The following is a 23170-nucleotide window of genomic DNA, read 5'->3' as shown; positions in this document are numbered from 1 at the left end:
ACTTACAAATGTCAAGCAAGTTCAGTGCTTTGAAGAGAAGACATGGTAAGGATTTATCAAAAGTCTTCTCCATAAGGGGACTTCTGAAGAGACACCTGAAAGATATCTTAAGAGAACATAGATAGGTCTCTGAGGACAGTGCGTTCTAGGCAGTGGAACCATGGGGCCAAAGGGCGAGTGACAAAGAATGGCGAGGGGACAGGCCAGAGAGGGCCGAGAGACCAAACTGTCATTTTGGACTTTAGCTTTGCTGGGAGATGGAAACCACTGCGCGGTTTCAGCCCAGAGAACGACGCAGTGGGACCTGTCTTACAGGATGACTGTGACTGGATGTGGGGACAGGGTGATCAGGGAAGCTCGATGGGGAGGTTCCTGCAGTGGTCTGGGTTCCGATGACTGGGAGTCTACCTCCTGGCACTTTACCCCCTTGTCCCCTCCCACAGTGTCTGTGTGACCAACAGGATATGGTGGCAGTGATGGTGTATTAGAGATCAGGTTTTAAAAAACCGCTGTGGCTCCCATCTGGTTGCCATTCTCTGGATCATTCTCTCCGGGGAAGCCAATGACCATACTGTAAGCTGCTCTGTGGGAGGGCCCATGTGACCTGGAACCCAGGCCTGCCAGCAGCCACGTGAGGGAGCCTGGAAGCAGCCCCTTCAGCCCACTGAGGCTTCAGAGACAGCAGCCTCACGAGACCAATTCAGAACGTCCCACTAAGCTGTACTGGATTCCTGACCTTCAGAAACTGAGGTAATGTTTCAGCTGCTAAGCTTCAGGGCAATTTGTTACATAGCAATAGGTTGCTAATACGATGAGAACCAGGTGAAAGTAAATGGAAGTGTTAAGAAGTAGTTGGACCTAGCATACATTTTAAATACGGACAGATCAAGTTTGAGATAGTAAAAGGTCCAGGTGGAGAGTTTAGTTAGCAGGCAAGTTATAAAAGTCAAGTTACAGGAGAAGTTGGCATCTGGATTGGTTAAAAATCAGAAATGAGGAGAGCCAAAGAGGCCCAGGTGCTGAGCCCTTGGGCAACACAACTTTTAATGACTAGGATAAGACGAAGGAGCACATAGTATGGAAGACAGAAAACCAGAGTGGGGTGTTCTAGAAAGCCAAGTGAGGACCTTCCAGGAAGGAGAAGAGTCTGCCGGGGCACTTGTACGGTGAAGTTGGTAAGGTGAAGGAAGCTCCCTTCATAGCGGGGGACAGCTAACTGGAATGGCAGAGAATGGCAGTGAGGAAGAAGGGGTGACTAGACACATCTCTTTAGGGAGTCTTGCTTAAGGTGGGATGTGTTGCTGAGAAGGGACGTGGCGTTAGGATCCATTTTGTTTTGGAAGCTGCTTTTACTCAGATGGTTGTAAGCTGGTGGGAACTCAGAAGGAAGGGGGTGCTACCCATGGAGACTTGCAGGAAGCCTCCAAGGTTTTGACCTTCCCCTTGAAGGGTGGACATGTCAATTCCTGAGGTGGGCATGGTCTTCCCTGGTGGGCTCGTGTGGAAGCTATAAGCCTGGGCTGTGCCGCCTGCGGCCTAGAGCCAGACACAGGGGACACTTTTTAGATGCTGCGGGCAAATCCAGGAGATGTTTCATGTAAAACTCGACTTTTCTGGAAGGCAAAGGAAAATGACTATGGCTTGTTAGACTTGGTTTAAAGGTAGACTTTATTGGGAAAAGTTAGTGTAAAAACATTCAAATTCATAAAATTTAAATAAGACAGTAAAATTATACCTTGTAGCTACAGTAATCACTATATTAATCACAAATAAGGTAAAGTCTCAATTACTGCCTAAGCAAACACTATTTTGTGGGGCTTCTGTTGCAAGCCCAGGCAGGAAACACTGCAGTTACTAGAAGTGAGCCCAATGATGTATTTGCATTCGAAGCTAAAGAAAGGGGAAAAAAAGCATGTTCTGATTACAGCATCACAACATCTAGCCTGAAAAAAATCAACTTTATTAATATGCCCTGCAGCAGAGTACATTAGTAATTATAACCATGCATTAAAATTCTCATTTCATGTCACAGAAGAGAGTAATCAGTTTTCTGCACGATGCATTATGTTTTACCGAGTTCATGTGGTTTGTCCCGCTCAGGACCCTTCTAGGAACGTCTCCGGGGACAGCTTCTTGAGATACCCAGTTTGCTTACCCTGGGTCATCTTTGGTCATTTAATACCAGCCAACCTGCTGGGACCCAGGGCTGGTGGGAGGCCCTTCCCTGAACAAAGGGTGAGTCAGCTCTCCCCTTTTCTCAAACCTTAATGCCGCACTACACAACTTGGTCAAGAGTGTTACTAACGAGTTACTGTGGGATTCTCTTTGGTTATGGAATTTTTATTTTATTTAAGCTTATAAAAATATAGCTAAAAATATGCTCCTGAATTCTAAAAGTATTTGTGACCAGCTTAAACACAAATATGTATTTCCCTGTGGAATCTAACGTGAGTGGTCTCCTTAGCAAATACATTTGAGTGAAGAACAGAGACTGATCTTAAGAGCTCTGAGACGTGGGGCTAGCTGGCTAGGGCAGCCTTAGATGCTGTCCATGGCTCTGAACTCGCTGAGGGCCTGCACTGGGTTCACGTGCTTCTTCTGAGATGCCCGTTTAATCTTGGTCTGTGTCTCGTCCTGTTTCTCTCTCTTCACCAAGGGCTTTTTCTCAGGTGCCTTCATCTTCCATGACACAGCTGGGAGGTTGAGGGAAGCCATACCCTGAGACTTCTGGTACTTGGTGGAGGCCACATAGGAGGCCTTCACCGTCTGCACCACGGCATTCATCAGGTTTTTGGCAGCCTGGATCAGGGACATGGCGCTGTCCACCTAAGAGATACAAACATGGGGCAGTGAGGAGCGAGCCCCCTTTTCTCCCCCTCCAGGGCAGGGGATGGCAGTAGTCCCATTACTAATTAACTCTCTCCCAAGAGCTTGCTGCTCTTATCCAAATACCCTGAAAACACCTGTTTCAGATCTTTTGACGAAGAAATGGTAAATAGTAACAAAAATCTACGGCATTATTGTCTTGCCTGCCCCCACCCCTCAACAAGTTTTTATTCACGCAAACTGGAGGAGTCAGCCATAGTAGAGACTCACCGCTTTCCGGCCTGCCCAGGGGCACTGACACTGTAGCAGGTGAGTGAATGGTACCAGCACGTACCACTAACACAAATTTCCTCTGAAAGGAAATTCTGTGGGATTAGCAGAAGCCACAGGTCACAGGGAACTAGTGGAGCCCAGCACAGACACCACTTTTGCCCTGACCCACGTGACAAGGTCGGAACTGTGAAATGGTAGAGACGGGGGTGGATACTAAATCTCCTCTCCTCAGAGATTTCAAAAAGCCTTGGTATATCATCTTTGCAATTTTTGAATGGAAGGTAGGTACCTTTTCCTAGTGGGAGGCCAGCCCCATCGTGGCTTACAGTTGTCACGCACCACACAGTGCTGAACAGAACTGTAGTTCAGCAAGGAGCAGACAGGCAGCTTGGCCTCCACGGACTGAGAAGAAACTTCAGGGATTTCCACAGCACTTTCCCAGTTCAGGGCAGGTAAGGAGTTACGTGGACAAAGGCCAACCTGTGCCCACCAACTACTTCATTTCACAGGTGAAACTTACCCCAGAGACCACGAGCTCCCCACCAAGGTTCTGCACCTCGGCCTTAACTTTGCTGCAGATGTTGAGCTGGTGGCAGTAGAGGGCGATTCGCTGTAGGTAGGCCAGCAGGTCCTGCTTGCAGGCTGAGTCTGGACACTGATGGGCAAGCAGGTTTAGCACAGAGCACCCCAGGCCTGACCCAAACCACCCACCCCCAGGGACTGTTTCTAAACCTCTCAGCATACTACCAAGAGGCTCCCTTCTCCTTGCCAGCAAAGGGCATGAGAGACGAGTTACCCGATTACTTGGGGCAGTCATAGCCCTGCGCTGCTTTGCTTGGGCCCAGGCCCTGAAGGCGAGAGAAAGCCTCAGCAAGCAAGAGCTTGGTTCTGGAGAGAAGTCAAGAGTGCTCTGAGGCTCTCTATCTGCTCAATTATGACACACACTGTAAACACCCGATGAAAGGAGAGGTTCTCTCCCGGCAAAGATGGAGGAAGAGTAATCAGCAAGAAAGACAGCATCGCGAGGTCATCACTAGGGTGGCTGCGGCTTAGGAAGCTTTAGCCAAAGAAAGAAACACAGAGGACTTCTCGAGTATTTACAGCAAGCAGTTCCCTCTGTGAGACTGGGCACAGTGAGTGCAAGGGTGGTAGAGAGACCGAAATTTTGAATTGTATTCTAAGCAGCTTACAGGACCGCAGCAGAACCTTGTCTGATCGGCATTTAAGATGATCATGTGGGAAGACTGTACTGACAGCTGAGGGAGAGAGGAGAGGCCACAAGAAGTAGTCCGGGCGCAGGGCTAGGGGAAATGCCAGGGTTTAGTACTGGATTCCACGGAAGAGGAGTCAGGATGACTTCTGAACCTATAAAGGGCTTGAGCGATGAGGCGCCAGGATGCTGGCTGAGAGGCTGGATACCTCAGGGAAAGGGGCTGGAGGGAAGGGCTTATAACCGCGCAGAACTGTAACTGAGAAACGGTGTCTTTAATAAGTGAGCCTTGAAGCATCAAGGAACATGTAAACTTTCCAAGGAGTTAGGAAGCACATTTCTTCATAAAGGGTTTTTTTTTTTTTAAATGAAGGCTGAGTACTTGAGAACCCCCAGTGCTGAGGGGGACATAGGTGTCTGTCGTCCCCAACTGGGCACATTAGGCAGATTCTTGTGTGAAGTAAATCCACCAGAAGAGGCACTCACACACCTATGTCAGTGTGTCCAGCTGCAGAAGCAGCGCCTGCCCGGAGCTGAAGTGCAGAAGGGAACTCAGAACAAACAAGTCACCAGCAGAGGCTGGCTTTTATCTGTCAAGATTTCAGGACAGACATACCTGCTCCAGACATGTTCTCTAATGCAATTGGGCTTGCCTCTAAAAGACTTGTCAAAGAACAAACAGGAATTCATAAACCCTTAAAAATCGATGTTGGCTGGTGAGTTAAGAACAATTTTTTAGATGAGAAGAGTGTTGTATCCCGTGAAAATGGTTATTGCCACCTCAGGAAGGGACCGGGCTGGGCTGCCTGAGTCCCTGGGTGAATGTAAAAGACCCACATGGCAAGTGTGTCACTCACATGGTCTGCGATGGTACGACCAAGCTTGTCCATCCTGGATCCTGCCTCAGCAATTTTCTTGGCGGCACTGATCACATCGGATGTATTTTTGAGTGGTCCTTTACCTCTGAAAAAAGAGAACAAGGATGGTTGCAGATGAAGCCCTCTGGTGGGTAGGAAAGAGAAGAGGGCTACAGCGCAGCACGGTCCTGCCTGTCCGAGGTGGCCTGTGGGCAGAGAGCTGCCCCGGGCGGGCAGTTGGTGAGGCCAGGCGCTGCTCACCGGGTGAAGTCGGTCATCTCCATCATGATCATGCACATCTGCTTGGCCAGCACGATGATGTCGTTACCACTGTCGTCCCATTTGGACACTTCAGCATCCAGCTTGCTCTTTTCTTCCTGGAAGCTGGCCACCTGTTCTGCAATCTTTGCTTTTTGCTCTTGGGGAAGCTGAGCCATGATTGCCTAAAATCAGAAGCACAGAAAGCTCTTACATGAAGAGAATATGACATTCTCACAGTGCATTAGCCAAAAACATTTCCACCGAGTGTTCTATGGCATAGATAGGATAATGCTTTAATAGGTTTCATTTTGCCTGAAGGGCCATTTCTTCTCACTTTGCCTAGAACTTTATGGCAGCATGAATTCCCAGCCCACTTTGAAGAACAAGTTTTAATGTGGAGAAAAACAAGAATGTGAGGGGTAGAAGACTAATGTGGAAGCTTCGTGACCACATTTGCACATAAACTGAACCTGCTTCATTTAATTCTCTAAAAGTTTCATCTTCTGTCTCCTGCCATGGAGAGCGGAGATGAGAGGCGGGCTAATGCTCCCACCCTTTCCCTGGCCAGTGCCAAACAACCATTTCCCGTGGCTGCGCTGCCTCCCCAACTTTTCAAGGTGAACTGGAAGTGGTTTTAGAACATAAATTTCACAGAAGGCAAGAGAACCTTCTGAGGAACACACGTTTTACATATTTCAGTGGCATTTAAAGCTTATCAAAGCAACCTGAGGAAGCCTGCTGCCCAGGTCCAGGTCCGTCTCCCTGGGCTCCTCCCCACTCAGCTTCCCAAAAAGCTCATGACATAGTGGGGCCTAAAGCAGGGATGCACTCATGTTCAAAATTATTTTTGAGAAATGAAAAAAAGACTCCTCAGAAATAAATATTTCTAGGCATACTCCCCAAAACATAAATGCTGTTGATTGAAGATTTAATGACTCAAATGAATGGAAGGGCTCTGACTGATTTTCTTAAATGTAACTTTTTTTTTAACCCAGAAATAAAGAGTTCATACCCATGGTATCACTGAGATGGGCAAAGACAGTTATTTTTGATTTCACAATCCTTTTAACAAACGTGGTGTTGACCAGATCGTAGGGATCTCCTGATGCAGGACTCAGTCATAAACCGAAGCCCCAGGACCATGTTCCTGCCTTGCTCCCAACTGAGGAGACACTTTGGAGGAACCTACCATTGACTAGTAGGTACCACAACTTAGGTTAACATCCTACTGCATAAAAACATAAAAGGAGGGAAAACGGGTTACAATACTGAGAGTGGTTTCCTGGAAAAGAAAAGCTAAGACCTGAGAGGGGCAGGGACGGTCTGCAGAACAAGTTTAACTGCTTCCTTACCCGGGCACTCTGGCCAGCTATCAGCTGGTCATCTTCTGTTTGGATGCTTGTCCTGCTTCGGACATCAAAGTCCTCTGTCTCAAAGTCGGAGTCATCCAACTCCTCAGGAGTCTGCCACCAAAAGGGAGATTGTAAGTCAGACACAACCTTGGGCTTCCAGCTGTCCAAACCTCTCAGCCCACACCCCCGCTCCGATGTAGGAACACTCAGAGTTCGGGGTTTTCATGAGCAGTACGCTAAACAGGTGTGGGTGATAAAGCTGGAATCACTCAGTACTCACCCTGCCTCGCTGATGCACATGTGGGCAGTCTGCCCCACAAGCAGTAGGTGAGAGCCCACCCCACGCTTCCCAGAGAGCCTAGGGGCTCCTTTCTGGGGACTGGGGCTTCAACAAAGAGTCTAGACTTTCTCTGATACACGTTTTTTTACTTTTTAATGTACTTGTCCAATAGCTGCATCTAAAAACAAAGGTAAGAACTGCTCTGGGTAGAAAAGGTACTGTATTAAAAATAGAAGTTATTTTATACAATGTTAAGCAGATTCTTATAACTTTCCTACTTTATGACAAAAATTAAATGAAATAAATAATACTGTGCCTTCTCTTAGGTTACCAAAGGCTGTTTTGAGGAGTTAAAATAGACAATGTAGTTTATCTATTTTTTTTTCCTTTGGTAAAAGGAAAAAATGTGGCAGGTAAGGTCTGAGTAAATACCAAAGGGATCGACTGATTAGTGGTCCTAGCTCTGCTTGAATTATGAAATAAAATTCTTATTTTGTACAACCTCGAGCCTCGCATGATTAACTGCTGACTTGAAATATAATGTCTTCTCCAAGTTATCAGGAATGCGGGGTAGCAGGCAGAAAAACTGGGGCTGGCTCTTGGACAGGCCTGCCTGGGACAGCAGGGCATGAGGCAAGTCCCTCATCTGCATCAGGACCTACTCCAAGCCCAGCCCCGGGACTTGCTGTGAAGCTGAAAGGCGAGGACATGTGAGAAAGCATCTGAAACCGCCAGGAGTGGGTGCGTGTGCAGCGGCCAGGCCAGTCCCTCAGTGAGGTGAGGACAGCAGAGGGCGCACAAGACACCAGGGAGCCACAGAGAGCACGCCAATGCAGGGTCCTGCAGTCTGACCCGGGAGCGCAGAACACTGTGCCACCACTGCCCATTTTACTCCTTCCAGAGCTGGAAGAGGAATCCAAGCTGCCTGCCTGCCCCCAAGATGTGATTTCCCACAACCCTACTTGCTGCCCCAGTATGGGGACTCTGGAATTTGCAAGCATCTCTTGGAGAGTATGCAGTTCCAGCCCTCTTAAATCTCCAAAGGCATTAACCTCCTCTTTATCATTAAGGTTTCTTTTAGTCTATTTCTAGGGGTCTTGTCATCATGGAAAGAACTCTGGAGAAAAGGGCTGCGTTCATTAACACCGATGTATGTGACCGGGGGACCCCTTTACACCACTGAGATGGAGCCACTGGGTTTAACCTTGCATTCAGCCAGGCCTCTGCAGAACATCCATTTTTCTTTAGCAGCAGCAAGACTGAGGAAAACAAAAGGCTCCACCAGCTCTGTGCCCCCAACCCCAACCCGTCCAGGTGGAATGGGGCCTGCAGGAACAGCGCGCAGCCAACCAGGCAATCCCTGAACAGGTTTTTTCCTCCTCACCCCAGAGCAGTGCAGTGTTGTCTATGAGCTTCTACACTGTATATAAAATGGACCCAGCCTAACGCAACTGCCTTAGAAATAAAGGGCCTTTGTTTCCAGCCGACAATGGGCTAGGTTCTAAGGCTACCCGGCTGAGGGGATAAAAAGTGGGACAGCATTCCTATCTACCTTGGGAGGTCTGACTAGCAAACCTTGAAGGTGTGTGTAAATGAAGATCTTCCGACCCAACGAGACTGACGGCATAGCAAGACAGCCACCCATGCCACGGGCAGGCCCTGCTCTCGGCTTCCAGAGCCCCACGCCTACGCCCAGAACAGCATGTGAAGGAAGGACAGCTGCTGTGGGAAAGGCAGCTGTGAGACCCAGGCCTAATACCCCGGGGGTACCCATTACAGAGGGGGTGGTAGCTTCTCAACCTGTTAGTTTATGCCAGCCCAGCAGGGGCCCTCTGGACCTTCAGATGGTGAGAAGATGCTACTCGCTGAGAAGATGGGTCAGTCGGGGCCCTGAGCAGGGAGCATTTCATTCAGCTGTGCTGAGACAGCGCGAGGCTGGGCCATGAACCAGGGAACACAAGCAAGGGCTACCGCGGTCCCTCATCCTCACCCTGAACACACTGGGTTCTAGCATCCTGCCTGCCCCCCTTTAAAGAGAGGAGTGCTCCATGGGAAGAATAACTTCATCCTGCATTAAGGAAATATCCCTTCTCTGAAATTAACTGAAAAGCCTTTGTTTTCTGTAGTTTCCCTCTACCTCGAATGGAAACCCCATACTGTGGTGACTGTTTGCCCTGAATTAAATCATCAAGGCCAGCTCACACTAGCTCCTATTCTCCACCTGAGTTTGAGCTCTAAATGTGCAACTAGAAGTCATTTTAGACAATGTAATTAAATATATTCATTCTAACAGCTTTTAGATTCATGCTTTTAATATACTGCCAAAGCATCTACTGAGTTCCAGAATGATGCATTGCTCAAGTTTGGCAAATGACAAGAAAGAGCTATTAAAACATCTGGAACGCAGTTACTCACCCTTATCATCAACACCGCTTTCCTGATGTCCCGGATGCCATCGTACACCAGGCGGGAGGCATCGATAAACTCGTTCTCATCCATGGGCTGGGCGGGGTCCGAGCTCAGGGCTTCCACAGCAGCTTCTACTTGCTCAGTAAAACGTGGCATAACTGTGCACAAGAGAGGCATGGCAGACCCCGCCGGCCCGGCAGCCACTGTCATTCCACCAGCCCTCCCTAAATCCTCACTCAGAAAGAGGAGCCTCTGCTTCTACCTCTGTGACAAATGTTAATGCTGAAATAAATTAAATGCCGTACTTTACAAAGATCAAATCGCCATTTTCGTCTCTGACTGGATTTTGCAGTATAGGGTTTGGATGGTTAAGAACTTGAAGTGAGATGATTAACATGAGGCATTGCTTTAAGAATGGGGCCCTCCTTAATTTAGCCTTTATTCACCAACAGAAGACTTAACTGCAAAGTTCATCTTAAAGAGTGTGTTCGAAATTATTCCCATCATTAATCATGGGACCCACATGAAGGAAACATGTCTGTGAGGCCTTAATTGGTCTGACCAACGCCTCACGAGTGTGATGTACAACCCAAAACTCTTGTCATAAGACCTGAGTCCTGGTCCATTTCCCAGCCGTAGAGCCTGGACCAATCAGATGGCCTAGCCCACCAGGCTGTCTCTGTGTGGGGGGCACCAGTAAAGCAGGGAGTTCCCATACCTGTGTTGGAGAGAAGCTTGGTAGCTTCCAGCACCTTCTCTGTGTAGACCCCTGGCTCATAGTTGTCCATCTCCGAGGTGACTACATGAATGACCCGGGCTGCCCGGCCTCGGATTGCACCTGCTGTGCGGTCCAGCCCGTCCACATCTTTCTCTTGGAGAGCAATGACACACTTGTTCACATCTTCCAATATGTGATTCTCTGAGGAACAAGCAAAAAGCTGAGTAAGGGAGGAGGCGGCCTTCCACAGGAAGGGGACAATTATTTTTCCTTTCAATTTTTTTCAATTACTTTTGACATGTAAGTTCTCAGGTGTACAACATAGTGATTAGTCATGTATGTACCTTATGAAGTGAACACCCACCTGACACCACAGCTCCCACAATACTGACTGTACCCCCTATGCTGAGATGACAATTACTTGGAAGCTGGCGTGTGTCATTCAATGCCAGCTATGGTGCCAAAAGCTTTACATGTGTCATTTCACTGAAGAGAACAGATTAACTGTTGGATTAGCTGTTCCACAGAAATTCAACTTGTAATCACCTCCAAGCATAACAATCTTCATTCCAGATTTAAAAATAGAGAAAGAGGCCCATCTTTAAGGCAAAGCTGTTTAGCCAAGTAGACAATTCAGAGAACAGAAACCTTAACTTCTCTTTACCTTAAATAATTTCACTGATCTTGTATCCAGAACAAAGTCTAAATTAGAAAAGGTTCACTCTAAGACTACCCCCCCAGGCCCTCACCTCTCCAGTAGATGCCGATAGGAGCCCGAGACTCTACCAAGAAGCCAGCACAGTCCTGGGGCAGGAGACGGTGCTGGGAAGCAGACTGAAGCCTCTTCGGGAGGGTGCTGAGGGAGCAAACCTCAGGGGAAACATTTTGTAACCTTTTTATGGGCTACAGGTAGGCCTGTTGTGAAATTTGTGGAAATCCTTGAATTCTGTTAAGCTGACAAGTGGCTCCTACCAAACACAGAGCTAGAATCAGAAGACCCTCCAAAACTATTTTTCCTCAAAGTAAAAAGCTTCACACTAGATCCTGAGAACCTCAGAATAAGGAGTTTGCTTCAACCTCATCAACAGTAGCAAAGCTTAGATAATCCAAACGTTCGAGAGCAAAGTGGGTAATAAATTACGGGCACTACAGAGCCGTCACAGTGGATGAGGTCGATCCGTAGGGGCAGACCCGGAATGGGAAGGGAGTGTTCTCGCTCACCCAGAGACCACTGCCAGCCAGAACGACAGCGCTGCCTGGGCGCCACGGGGCGGGTGGGCAAGGGGCACAACAGGAAGCCTCAGGTTTGCTACACAACTGAACCTACTCTTACCACATGATCCAGCAATCACACTCCTTGGTATTTATCCAAAGAAGATAAAAATTTATGTCCATATAAAACCCTGCATATAGATGTTTATAGCAGACTGAAAGCAACCAAGATGTCCTTCAAGTGGGTGAACAGATAAACCAAACTGGCACGTCTAGATAATGGAATATTTAGCACTAAAAAGAAATGAGTTACCAAACCACTGAGACATGGAATAATCTTAAGCGCATAGTATTACTAAGTGAAAGAAGCCAATCTGTAAAGGCTACATGCTATGTGATTCAGGCTACATGACACCCTGGAAAAGGCAAAACTATGGAGACAGTAAAAAGATCAGGGGTTGCCAGAGGCTGGAAGGAGGTGGGAGGAATGGGCAGCGCGAAGATTTTTTTAGGGCAGTGAATGCTCTATGAGATACTATAGTGATGGGCTCAATGGTTCAAAACTACATAATGTAAACTACTGAGAGTGAACAATAACGTACATTATGGACTTTGAGTTATTTAATTTTAACAAAGGGGTCACTATGGTGGGCGATGTTGAAAGTGGGGAAGGCTGAGCATGTGTGGAAATAGAAATGAAATGGGAAACTCTCTACCTTCCTTTTAATTTTGCTGTGAACCTAAAATTGCTCTGAAAGTCTTTAAATATCAATCAATAAAATATCTTTCCAAGGAAAGCAAGAATGTAATAAGAATTCCTATTATAAAAGGGAAAAATGAACAACCACAATAGTTAAAAAGGCTGTAATTTAGTGTCTACTAAGTAAAAAATTAGACTTGTTAGGATTTAAACTGTTGTACTATTTAAAGAGAAAACATTAAAATTTTTACATAAACAAATTTTAGGGGGTAATATTTGAACCAATTATAAGAATTAATGGAGTTCTGACAGGTGTAGCTTAGTTAGTTGGGTGTTGTCCAGAAAAATGAAAGGTCATGGGTTCAATTCCCAGTCAAGGCACACGCCAGGGTTGTGGGTTCTGTCCCCAGTCAGGGCGTGTACGAGAGGCAAGTGGTCGACAAGGTGTGGTTGCCCCTCACAAAGCCCCATACTGGGGACCAGGCCCACAACCCAGACATGTCCCCTGACTGGAAATCGAACCAGTGACCCTTTGGTTTGCAGGCCAGCATTCAATCCACTGAGCCATACCAGCCAGGACTCTTGCTTCTACTTTTTAAAAAAGATGTATTTATTTTTAGAGGTAAGGGAAGGAAGGGAGAAAGAGAAGGAGAGAAACATCCATGTGTGAGAGATACATTGACTGGTTGCCCCTCACATGCTCCCCAACTGGGGACCTAGCCTGCAACCCAGGCATGTGCCCTGACTGGGAATTGACCAGCAACCTGTTGGTTTGCAGGCTGGCACTCAATCCACTGAGCCATTCCAGCCAGGGCTAAATATTTTCTACCCTCACTGAACAGCTGTGTCTAGGAAAGTCCCAGCCAGCGGAGGCCAACACACACCCAGGACACAGCATCAACCCTGTTCTCTACACTGGAGTGCTAGGAGGAAACTGATGTTCTATTGGACATGTGCAAACATGGGAGGGCTGGAGGTGCCCACACTAATTTATACCAAAAATTACTTAAGCTTTAATTGAAATTCCCAGGAAACTCGGCATGGTCCAGTATAAGTAGACACACCGATCTGTACCCGTTCATTAAAGACTCTGGTTATTCAATACAATCTTTTTTGTAGGTGCTTCTAATGGGGGGGGGGGGGACGACACTCATACACATACAACAATCTATCTATAAGAGATCATACTATGGACACTATTATGCCTGTTTTTCGCTTGAAAACTTTTCCAGGTCTGTCTCTACAGACCTACCTCATCTATTTTAAAGGCTATGTAGTACCCTATTAATAGATGGAGGGGCCATAATTCACTTGTCTGGCCTTCTCTCACACATTTTGGTTGAAGTGAACATCCTTGTACAGGTATTTTGGCAAGCGTTTGTGTACATGTCTCTGGGGAAAGTTTCTAGCAATGGGTTTTTGTTAACTCAAAGGCATATATGTTTAAAGTAGATGTTTGGTGCCTAATTGCCATCCAGGAACCAAGCCAAGCAGCATTCTCCAAAAAGGACGCATAACTTATACTTCAGTCCACAATGTACGACACAGCCTTTGCTCCAAACATCTTTCTTGATGCCATCTTACGCACACATAGGACACAATATGTTATATCATGAACTTAATAAATAACAGGGAACATTCTGAGTGATTGACATTTAACTAAACGGTAGCCATTTCTTTTTTAAAAATCACAATGAGGAAATTAATGGCAGACAGAAATACTGAGTGACTTGCCTGAGGTCACACAGCTAGCGGGCAGGGAGTTCAGCTACCTGTACCTCTTCCTCAAAGGAGAGAAACTCTTCAGTTTTGCAGTTTTGCAATTAAACACAAAAACAAAAACTAGCTACAATAATCCTTTTATTTAATGTCCTCCAAATCAGACCAAATTCTTTGAGCACACTGATACCACCCTTGTGTGTTGCCCCGAAGTATCTAATGCAATATATTATATGTTTCTAAGAACATCTGGTAAAGAAATGTAATAAACCAGTTAGAACCAACTGAATCTTTAAAAATTAAAAAAAAACCCAAAACTTCCACATGGAAGCAGAGTAAACGAATGAGAAAGTAAATTGCATTTCCATGGAAAACATTTATCAAATACAATTCAAATGAAATGTAAACAGTCTTTATCACTTTGATAAATTTCAAACCACCATCCTTAAGGGATCCGTCCATGTAAATATATCCATGGTTTGGTGAGTGCTCTCTAGCACCCTAAATGATCGCCAATATTTACACGGCAGCATTGTGAATACAACAGCTTGGGGAAAAGGAGACCCTATACCCTCTTCCCTGGGGGTGGCATGCACACACCTATTTGCAAGTGCCACTGCCTTGTGTTTGATGCAGTAACCCAAGTCCCCCCCGCCCTGCAGATTCAGAAAACACTGGCATCAGGGTCTCGGTGACCTCACCAGATTACCAGATTTATACACAAGATGATCACTACCTCTTTTTTTTTTTTTTTTTTTAAATCCTCATCCAAGGATGCTTTTTAAATGATTTGGAGGGAGGGAGGGAGGAAGAGAGAGAGGGGAACATCAATGTGAGAGAGAGACATCGACCGGTTGCCTCCCACGTGCACGCTGACTGGGGTCAGACTTCGGTGTACGGCCGGTGATCCAACCGACAGAGCCACCTGGCAGGGCTGACAATTACTTGTTCAGCCACGAATTTAGGATATGCTTTGTGATGTAAGTATTAGAGAACTTTTGGAACCAATGGAACAGAATATCCAGGAACAACAGAAATAAAGCTGTACAGGGTCCTCTCAGTCCTATTTCCTAAATAACTGCCCCTTGGATGGGCTACAGCAAACATCCAGTCCCCACAGATTCCAAAAGGGAATGTGATGGGGTTAGATTTTTAGTGGAAATATTCCACAAAAACTCTCCAATACGTCAAGCAGCATTCTCACTTTTCATCTGGCGACATTTTTGGAAGCCCACCAGCCTTAAGCCAAACCCCGTGCTGGGCACTTGCCTGGCAGCCCTTCTACTGAGAAACACACTCCCTCGCTGAGGGGATTCCTGAAGCAACTGTGTGAGGGTGAGGGGACACCGGCCAAGGGGGCAGGTCAGGGTGAGGCCAAGCCAGGGCTTCTCATCTAAAGACTGCGCGTGAGTACTGCAGATGGCGCCTGCTCTCCAACCCACGGAGCACATCCGGAGATGCTGAGTGGCACGAGGACCAAGATCTGGGACCAGCGGGGGCCTGCCCAGTTAGAACTGAGGTTGTTCTCAATGACAGCCAACCAGGACTTCCTTACAAAGGCTGTGCGTCACGTGAGATGGGGGGACTAGAGATGTCTCCCCACATAAAAAGTGCTAAAGCTGCCGTGAGTGAAGCAGGTATGTGAAGACAAAAAGGAGTCTGAATGCTAGAAATTAGCTGGTTAATGTGGAATTCTGCACAGGTTTGCCTGTCTCCTCCCTTCATCCCATGCCCCTAAGAAGTATGTCATAAAAATTAGAGGAATTTTAATTATTTAATTACTTGACACTGCTAAGAAAGTCTGTGACAAAACATTACAGAAACATACCAGGGGAGATCTCTAAAATTCAGATGCTCTGAAACCACCACTACTTTCGGACTGAAACAATCATTCTGTGTTTTATATGCTAACCGGAAACTGTCTACACTCCTTTCCATCAAGTCAACCCTTATACTTTCCACGTCGGCGTAAAAATTGCACACACCAAACCAAAGTGCATCTGTTACAGAATCTGATCTCTCTTTGCCATTCTTCTGTGTTACGTTACACATCCTAAAGATACGGCCTGGATCCGCACACCACAGAATCCCTTTTGTTCTCTGATTTGAAGGATGACGCATGAGGGACCTCTGATGCTCTTACATTTTTATTCTGCTGTAAGAAAGACTGAAAATCCCTAGAGACCAAGCCTGAGAGAGACCCACCCTAATCACAAAAAAAAGGAAGTTCAGGAATGGCATAGCTTTCTCCAGAGGGGAGCTTTGCATTGAGAGTTCAGAATTAGTTGTTTGCTCAAATTTAAAAGTGCTATGAAGATGGAATGTTTTCCTCTAAACCTACGAAAAAGAATAATTCAGTATTTCATTGGGAAAAATAATGGGACGGCCATGATTTCCAAAAAAAGCCATGCTGCCTTTTGGGCACCTGCAAAGATGTGCTTGCAAATGGGTTTTTGCTCTGAAGCACCAGCACCTGTAACTTGGCAGTCCTGCAACAGCACGGCTCGCCCCTTTTGTGCAGTTTACATCTTGCCTGCTCCTCACTCTATCCATTAGAGCCACCAATCCCAAGGAAAGCCGGCAGAGACAGGGGAACATTGGTATGCGGAACACCCTGTCACCTTACACAGGTCACTGCTGGAGGACTGTGCTGTGCGTGTTCTTAGGCCCGCTTCTGTTTCAAGCCCCACTGCCGTTCGCCTTTCCTACGGTCCAGCCTATGGCTCCCTGGGGTGACAGGTAGTTCCAGCCCTACAAGTACCCAGCCGCTGACACTGCCCACAACTGCTGGCCTCAGGAAGTCTGGCACCTCCAGACAGCAAGCAGTGCAGCCAAGGGCAGCAGAAGCCCCATTAAATGGAAAATGCGTTTATACTTGCTCAACTCGAAGGAGATGGATGGAAATTTATCTCTGTATGATGAACAGTGAATTGCAGTTGACAGACATTTCCTATATGAATGCAATTTACTATCATTACCAGTTTGTTTATATAATGAAATCAACTGTTTTTGTGAGGTGAATTACTCAGATTTATTTTTGTAAGTTCATAATTAAATGGCACTTAAATATTTCTTCTCTGTTTTCTGTCTGTGCATCATGCAGACAGAGTCTTTCAAAAAGTAGGCAGTTCAACTATGATCACTTGTGAGGGAGAGAGATTTCCAAGCAAGGAAAAAAAAAAATTCCACAAAAGAAACTAAAGGTGATGGTGTTGGGATTCCTGTCTCCTAAGTTTCACTGGCTCATAACAAATAACCACGGCCTCTACTAGGACAAAGGACATATTTTTTCTAAACACAACAGCAGGAAGAGGGGTGGAGGGCTACGGTGCTGTACAGGTCACAGGTGCAAACCTCTGCCAGCTACTTCCTAATTCATGCTTCTAAGACCAAGACCAGCCCCACCACGAGGGAAACCCTCCGATGCCACCTCCCACTGGCTAGGGGCCTGTAGTAGCTTCTTTTGTTTTGTTTTGTTTTTAATTAAAATGCAAACCAGCACAATAGATTGCTAGAATAATTCAACTGCCCTGACTTGGGGGCATTCTCATCGTCAATTATTACAAAGTCGGGCAAAAGGAAGTGTGCGCGTCCTCACGTGCTTCTCCAGAGAACCAGCTCATTACCTGAGACAGCCAAGAAGTCATCAATGGAGGTAATGTCATCGACAGCATCCGTGAGAACACGCACTTGTTTTTCCCACTGTTCTTTAAAAAGATCCATATTCTCTTGGGCCAGTTTACTCTGTGGTTTTGCTGCTAAAGCCAATGCAGCATTGATAACCTGCAAAGAGAGTAGAGTTCACTGCTGACCTTTCAGAGTCATCAAAATAAAGCAGATGGGACAATAGGTTAGTAGAGTGGCTGTGGCTTTGTCTCACATGCACCTCACAGGACAATGAAAATTTCACCATAACACAAAGACAGAAGTGTTAAACAATAGGTTCTTATATGTGAATGTAGGAGCAACATGTTTGAAATATAGAAAAACAGTAATACATTGAAACTATGGACAATTACAAAAATCTAGTATTTCCACTCTGTGATAGCAAGTCTGTAATTTTTGATACTACATTCTAGGCTTTTTCTCCTCATATACATATGTATGTAAACATGCCACAAAATACACAATTAGAATTATATGGTACGTAAAACTATCTTGTTTCTTCTTTTAAATACTTCATATCATTAAATATCTGTTTAAAGCATTAACTTTGTTATTCCACCTTATGAAATAGGAACCACATGCCTTCAGGTCACGTGTAAAACTCCTAATACACTGGAGGAACACGCCACAGACGGAGCCTCCAAAGACAGCAGTTGTAACAAAGTGAAGAATTAGCCCACTGGACTGGTGAGACCGTTCCTCTTCCTCCCTGAACAACTGGAAGTGAAAGGCTATCAAGACAATCAATGAAAGATTCCTAGGCATAGGGGGACTATGCCACCCCAGTTAGTAATTACTGATAGCCCACTACTTTCAAAAGTATGTGAGTTTGGACAATAAATTATTTGGAAGAAGAGACACCCTATATTTCTCATGTGTAATGCTGTGGTCTCCTATATTCATTATTTCGAGGCTTGTTTTTTGTCTCTTTTCCTTCTTGCCATTCAGTTCCACTGGGTGCTTCACCAGTGTGGGCTACATATTTCATTAATTAACTCATTAACTCATTCATGTATCAATGGATCAGAGTGGAGCTCTACCTTGTAAGAGTATTTGGCTGAAGAAAATATTTCCAAAGAGAGCCAAGTAAAACATGGGCACTGACTTAATTATATGTTTTAAATACTAAGATAATTTTCCATTACAGAGAGAAAATTGCTTTCTTTTGTTCTTATTTCATGCAGTATAATGGAGGAACAGTCCCTTGCCTAAGGTTAACATTCTCATTTTGACTACAAAACTGTTTACAAAGGACCCCTGACAAATACAGTCAAACCTTGGCTCTTGAACAATTCAGTTCTCAGAAAATCTCAGTCGTCTAACGAAACTTCGGGTCTTGATTCTCTGCCTGACAACTCTTTCATGCTGATCCCTGTACGATCAGTCACACGTCTCTCTGGCTATAAACAAAGGAGATTCGGTTTTCGAACAAATAGCTTCTCGAACAGTTTTCTGGAATGAATTAAGTTTGAGAACCAAGATTCCACTGTACTCATTTTTGATGACTCTTAGAAAATTAAAACTAGAAATGTATAAAGTGGGATACTGAAATAATAGAAAAAGCTGTCGGAAAACAGACAACAAAATTACTTTTCCATGCAAATGATCTTTATCTAGGAAATCTTAGAATTAATAAGAGTTCATTAAGGTAGCTAAAGAAAATATATATGAAAATCAGTAGCTTTTCTATATGCTATCAAAAAGAACAGAAAATGGCCCTGGCTGGTGTGACTCAGTGGACTGAATGCCGGCCTGCGAACTGCAAGGTCGCTGGTTTGATTCCCAGTCAGTCAGGGCACATGCCTGGGTTGCAGGCCAGGTCCCCATTTGGGGGCGCATGAGAGGCAACCAATAGATGTATCTCTTGCATACTGATGTTTCTCTCCCTCTCTTTCTCCCTCCCTTCCCCTCTCTCTAAAAATATCTTTTTAAAAATCACAGTTAGTTTCATATTATATAAAAAGTACAGAAAATGATAAACTGTCAGATCTTCGTAAAAGTGATTAAGAGCAAAATATGTGGGATTAAATTTGTAAAGAAACCCACTGGACTGAAGTAGCAAGAAGTGACTAAACTTCTCTGAGGTACATTTAGAAACTTGAATAAATAGAAATATATTCTATGTTTAGGAGAAGACTGACATTTCATCACAAATTAACCTGGAACAATAAATTGCTGAGAATAGCCAAAAAATCTTGGGGATAGAGAGCAAGAGTAAGGAGGAGAGATAGTTTATAATATAAAGCTAAAGTAATTAGAGCAGAATAGTCTAAAAACAGACCCCATCATAAAACAAATTCAGTGTTATGATAAAAGTGCTATCACATATGGGTGGCAAAAGGTACACTTTCTATATCTGGTGGGCTATTTTGAGAAAAAGTTATAGCTTCACTTCATACTTATATTTATGTGCTCAGATTGTGTCCAGAGAGATGAGTTAAATTTAAAATTACAAGGCTAGAAGAATATATTTATGTATGCATTTACTAAACAAAAACCTAAACAGAAATTGTTTTTTATGTCTTAGAAAATGCTCCTCTATTTCCAAATAACAACTGGAGAAGTCAATTTAGAAATCTAACTATGTTACTTTTGTATTTAAGTATGTATATATGACAGATGAAGTACTTCATGTTAGGTAAATCAGGGGAACAGCGAAGTATCGGGAGAAAATAGAGGAAAGACACGGATGCCTTACCGAAGGTGAGTCACAAATGCCCAGGAAACAACTAGGGGGAAAATGTAGTCTCACAAAGAAATGCAAATTAGAGGGCTCTATGAACCCACTAAGTTCTGAGTCCAACTCTGAAATGACATTTTGTTCTAGAACTTCCTCTTGTTATTTGTAAAATATAGCTAATACCACCCACCCTAACTCAGGAGGACTACACGCCTTCCACAGCGCTTTGTCAGTGAGGTCTTTCTTGACCATTCCACACCAACCTTTGTGGGATACAGCTACAGCAGTGCTTCGAGAAAAATGGATAGCATTGAGTGTTCATTAGAAAAAGTCTCAAATTAGTGATCTAAAATCCTTTATCTTTAGAAACTAGAGACAGAAGGGCAAATTAAACCCATAGCAAGCAGAAGGAAAAAAATTATAATAGAGCCCTGGCTGGTGTGGCTCAGTGGATTGAGTGTCAGCCTGCAAACCAAATGGTGGCCAGTTTGATTCCCAGTCAGGGCACATGTGTAGGTTGTAGGCCAGCTCCCCACTATGGGGGTGCATGAGTGGCACCCACATATTGATGTTTCTCTCCCTCCCTTCCCCTCTAAGAATAAAAATAAATAAATAGAGTGCAATTGATGAAATGCAAATTACCCAAATTCACCCACGAATAAACAGCTAATCTGAATACCCTGATATCTATTAAAAAACTGAATTCACTGTTGAAAACATTTCCATGAAGAAAACTCCAAGCCACATGGCTTCATTGCTAAATTCTTCCAAACCGTTAAAAAAGGACTAGTACCCATTATACAGACTTATCAAGAAAAATAAAACAAACTAAACAAAAAAACAGGAGAGAAAGAAACACCTCCAGCTTTTATGATATGGAAATCAAACTTTACAGAAGAAGAAAACAAGACCATCATCAACATGCAAGCCTTACGGGGAGACTGCAGTGTCTCTTGAGGCCTGTTACCTGCAGACCTCTCTGTGCGTGGTAGGAAGGGAGCGGGGAGATACACAGAAAATGCTGACAAAAACTTTTAATTGGAAGCATCTCCTTTGAATTCTTCTGTGAAACTGCTTTGTAAGAAAAGATTGGAGAACAGGGAGTAGAAAATGAGGTGATTCGAAGGTAGATGGTCCCATGGTTGTGAAATAATAGACGAGTGAGAGCTGAGGCCGCAGGCTGCCTGGCCCATGTGCCTCAGATGTTCTTTAAAGAGCTGTGCATCTTCTCACTACCTACAGACCAGGCCTGTTCGGGGCTGTACTGTTTTGATGCTTCTCCAGCCTGTCAGCCACAGAAATGATCAGTGTTGCCACAAGCACAATGGGAGAAGTAACATAGAAGTCTAAGGAGGTAGAAGAATGTACAATTTTGTAAGTTCTCAATTTAGTTAGTGAAAAGTAAAAAAAAAAAAAACAAAAAGAAATGTAGACAAGTACTGGCTTCAAATACTTAATTCACCCTTGTGTAGATTCCCAAGAAAGGCCATGTTTTATTTAAATCAGGCTATATGAATTACTAAAGTGCTGAGTTTATATTAACATAAATGTACAATGCTCATTTCTCACATAATGAACTAAGAAAAATAGTGAGATCATCTCTATATAAGATAGATATCATATTAAGCATCTTTACGATCACAATGGTATGAAACTAGAAACCAATTACAATTAAAAAAAGAAGAAAAACACTCAAACACATGGAAGCTAAATAACATGTTACTAAACTATGAAAGGGTCAACAATGGCATCAAAGAAGAAATTGGAAGTTACCTTGAAACAAATGAAAATAAACACGCAACCACCCAAAACCTATGGGACACAGCAAAAGCAGTTCTAAGAGGGAAATTCATAGCATCATAGGCCTCTCTCAAGAAACAAGAAAAAATCTCAAACAACTAACCATACAGCTAAAAGATCTAGAAAAAAAACAACAAACAAAGCCCAGAGTAGGTAGAAGAAAGGAAATAATAAAGATTAGAGTAGAAATAAATGACATAGAGCTATTAAAAAAAAAAAATCAATGAAACCAAGAGCTAGTTCTTTGAAAAGATAAACAAGACTGACAAACCTTCAACCAGACTCATAAAGACAGAGGACCCAAATAAATAAAATCAGAAATGAAAGAGGAGAAGTAACTGACAACAAAGGAATACAAAGGATTGTAAGAAAATATTTATGAACAACTATATGACAACAAATTGGACAATCTGGGCAAAACAGATCAATTCTTACAAACATACGATCTCCCAAAACTGAATCAAGAAGAATCAGAAAATCTGAATAGACCAATTACAACTAATGAAAATGAAGCAGTAATCAAAAAACTCCCAGCAAACAAAAGTCCTGGACCAGACAGCTTCACAGCCTAATTTTACTGAACATTCAAAGCACACACACCTATCCCTATCAAACTATTCCAAAATTTTTAAGAGGAGGGAAGGCTTCCAAGCTCATTTTATGAAGCCAGCACCATCCTCATTCCAAAACCAGATAAAGACACTACAAAGAAAGAAAATTATAGGCCAATATCCCTGATGAACATAGACACTAAAATCTTCAACAAAATATTAGCAAACTGGATCCAGCAATACATTTCAAATATCATACACCATGACCAAGTGGCATTTATTCTGGGGGTGCAAGGCTGGTACAATATTTGCAAATCGATAAACATGATCTATCACAAAAACAAAATGAAGGATAAAATTACATGATCATATCAATAGATGCAGAAAAAGCATTTGATAAAACCCAGCATCCATTTACCAACGTCATACTCAACAGTCAAAAACTACAAGCATTTCCCTTAAGATCAGGAACAAGACAGGGACGTCCGCTCTCACCACTTTTATTTAACATAGTACCGAAAGTCCTAGTCACACCAATCAGACAAGAAGGAGAAATACAAGGCATCCAAATTGGAGAGGAGGAAGTAAAACTGTCATTATGTGTAGATGGCATGATACAGTATATAGAAAATCCTAAAGACTCCACCAAAACACTA

General features: G+C 44.1%; 1 protein-coding gene across 1 annotated transcript in view; it reads right to left on the bottom strand.

Annotated features, from left to right (window-relative positions):
• Window positions 1-1650: 1650 nt before the first annotated feature.
• The window catches only part of CTNNA1 (catenin alpha 1), a 167475-nt gene continuing 145955 nt past the window's right edge, over window positions 1651-23170 (bottom strand). Inside the window, exons 11-18 of the mRNA XM_053913257.1 lie at window positions 17444-17600; window positions 10187-10387; window positions 9475-9626; window positions 6780-6890; window positions 5428-5609; window positions 5167-5272; window positions 3620-3754; window positions 1651-2826 (exon numbers count right to left, since the gene is read on the bottom strand). Coding sequence (XP_053769232.1) covers window positions 2539-2826; window positions 3620-3754; window positions 5167-5272; window positions 5428-5609; window positions 6780-6890; window positions 9475-9626; window positions 10187-10387; window positions 17444-17600 — 1332 coding nt within the window. The 3' untranslated portion in view covers window positions 1651-2538. The remainder of the gene's footprint in view (window positions 2827-3619; window positions 3755-5166; window positions 5273-5427; window positions 5610-6779; window positions 6891-9474; window positions 9627-10186; window positions 10388-17443; window positions 17601-23170) is intronic.

Source organism: Desmodus rotundus, chromosome 10 (genome assembly GCF_022682495.2).
Source record: "Desmodus rotundus isolate HL8 chromosome 10, HLdesRot8A.1, whole genome shotgun sequence".
NCBI lineage: Eukaryota > Metazoa > Chordata > Mammalia > Chiroptera > Phyllostomidae > Desmodus > Desmodus rotundus.
This window is presented reverse-complemented; position numbering and strand designations above follow the sequence as displayed.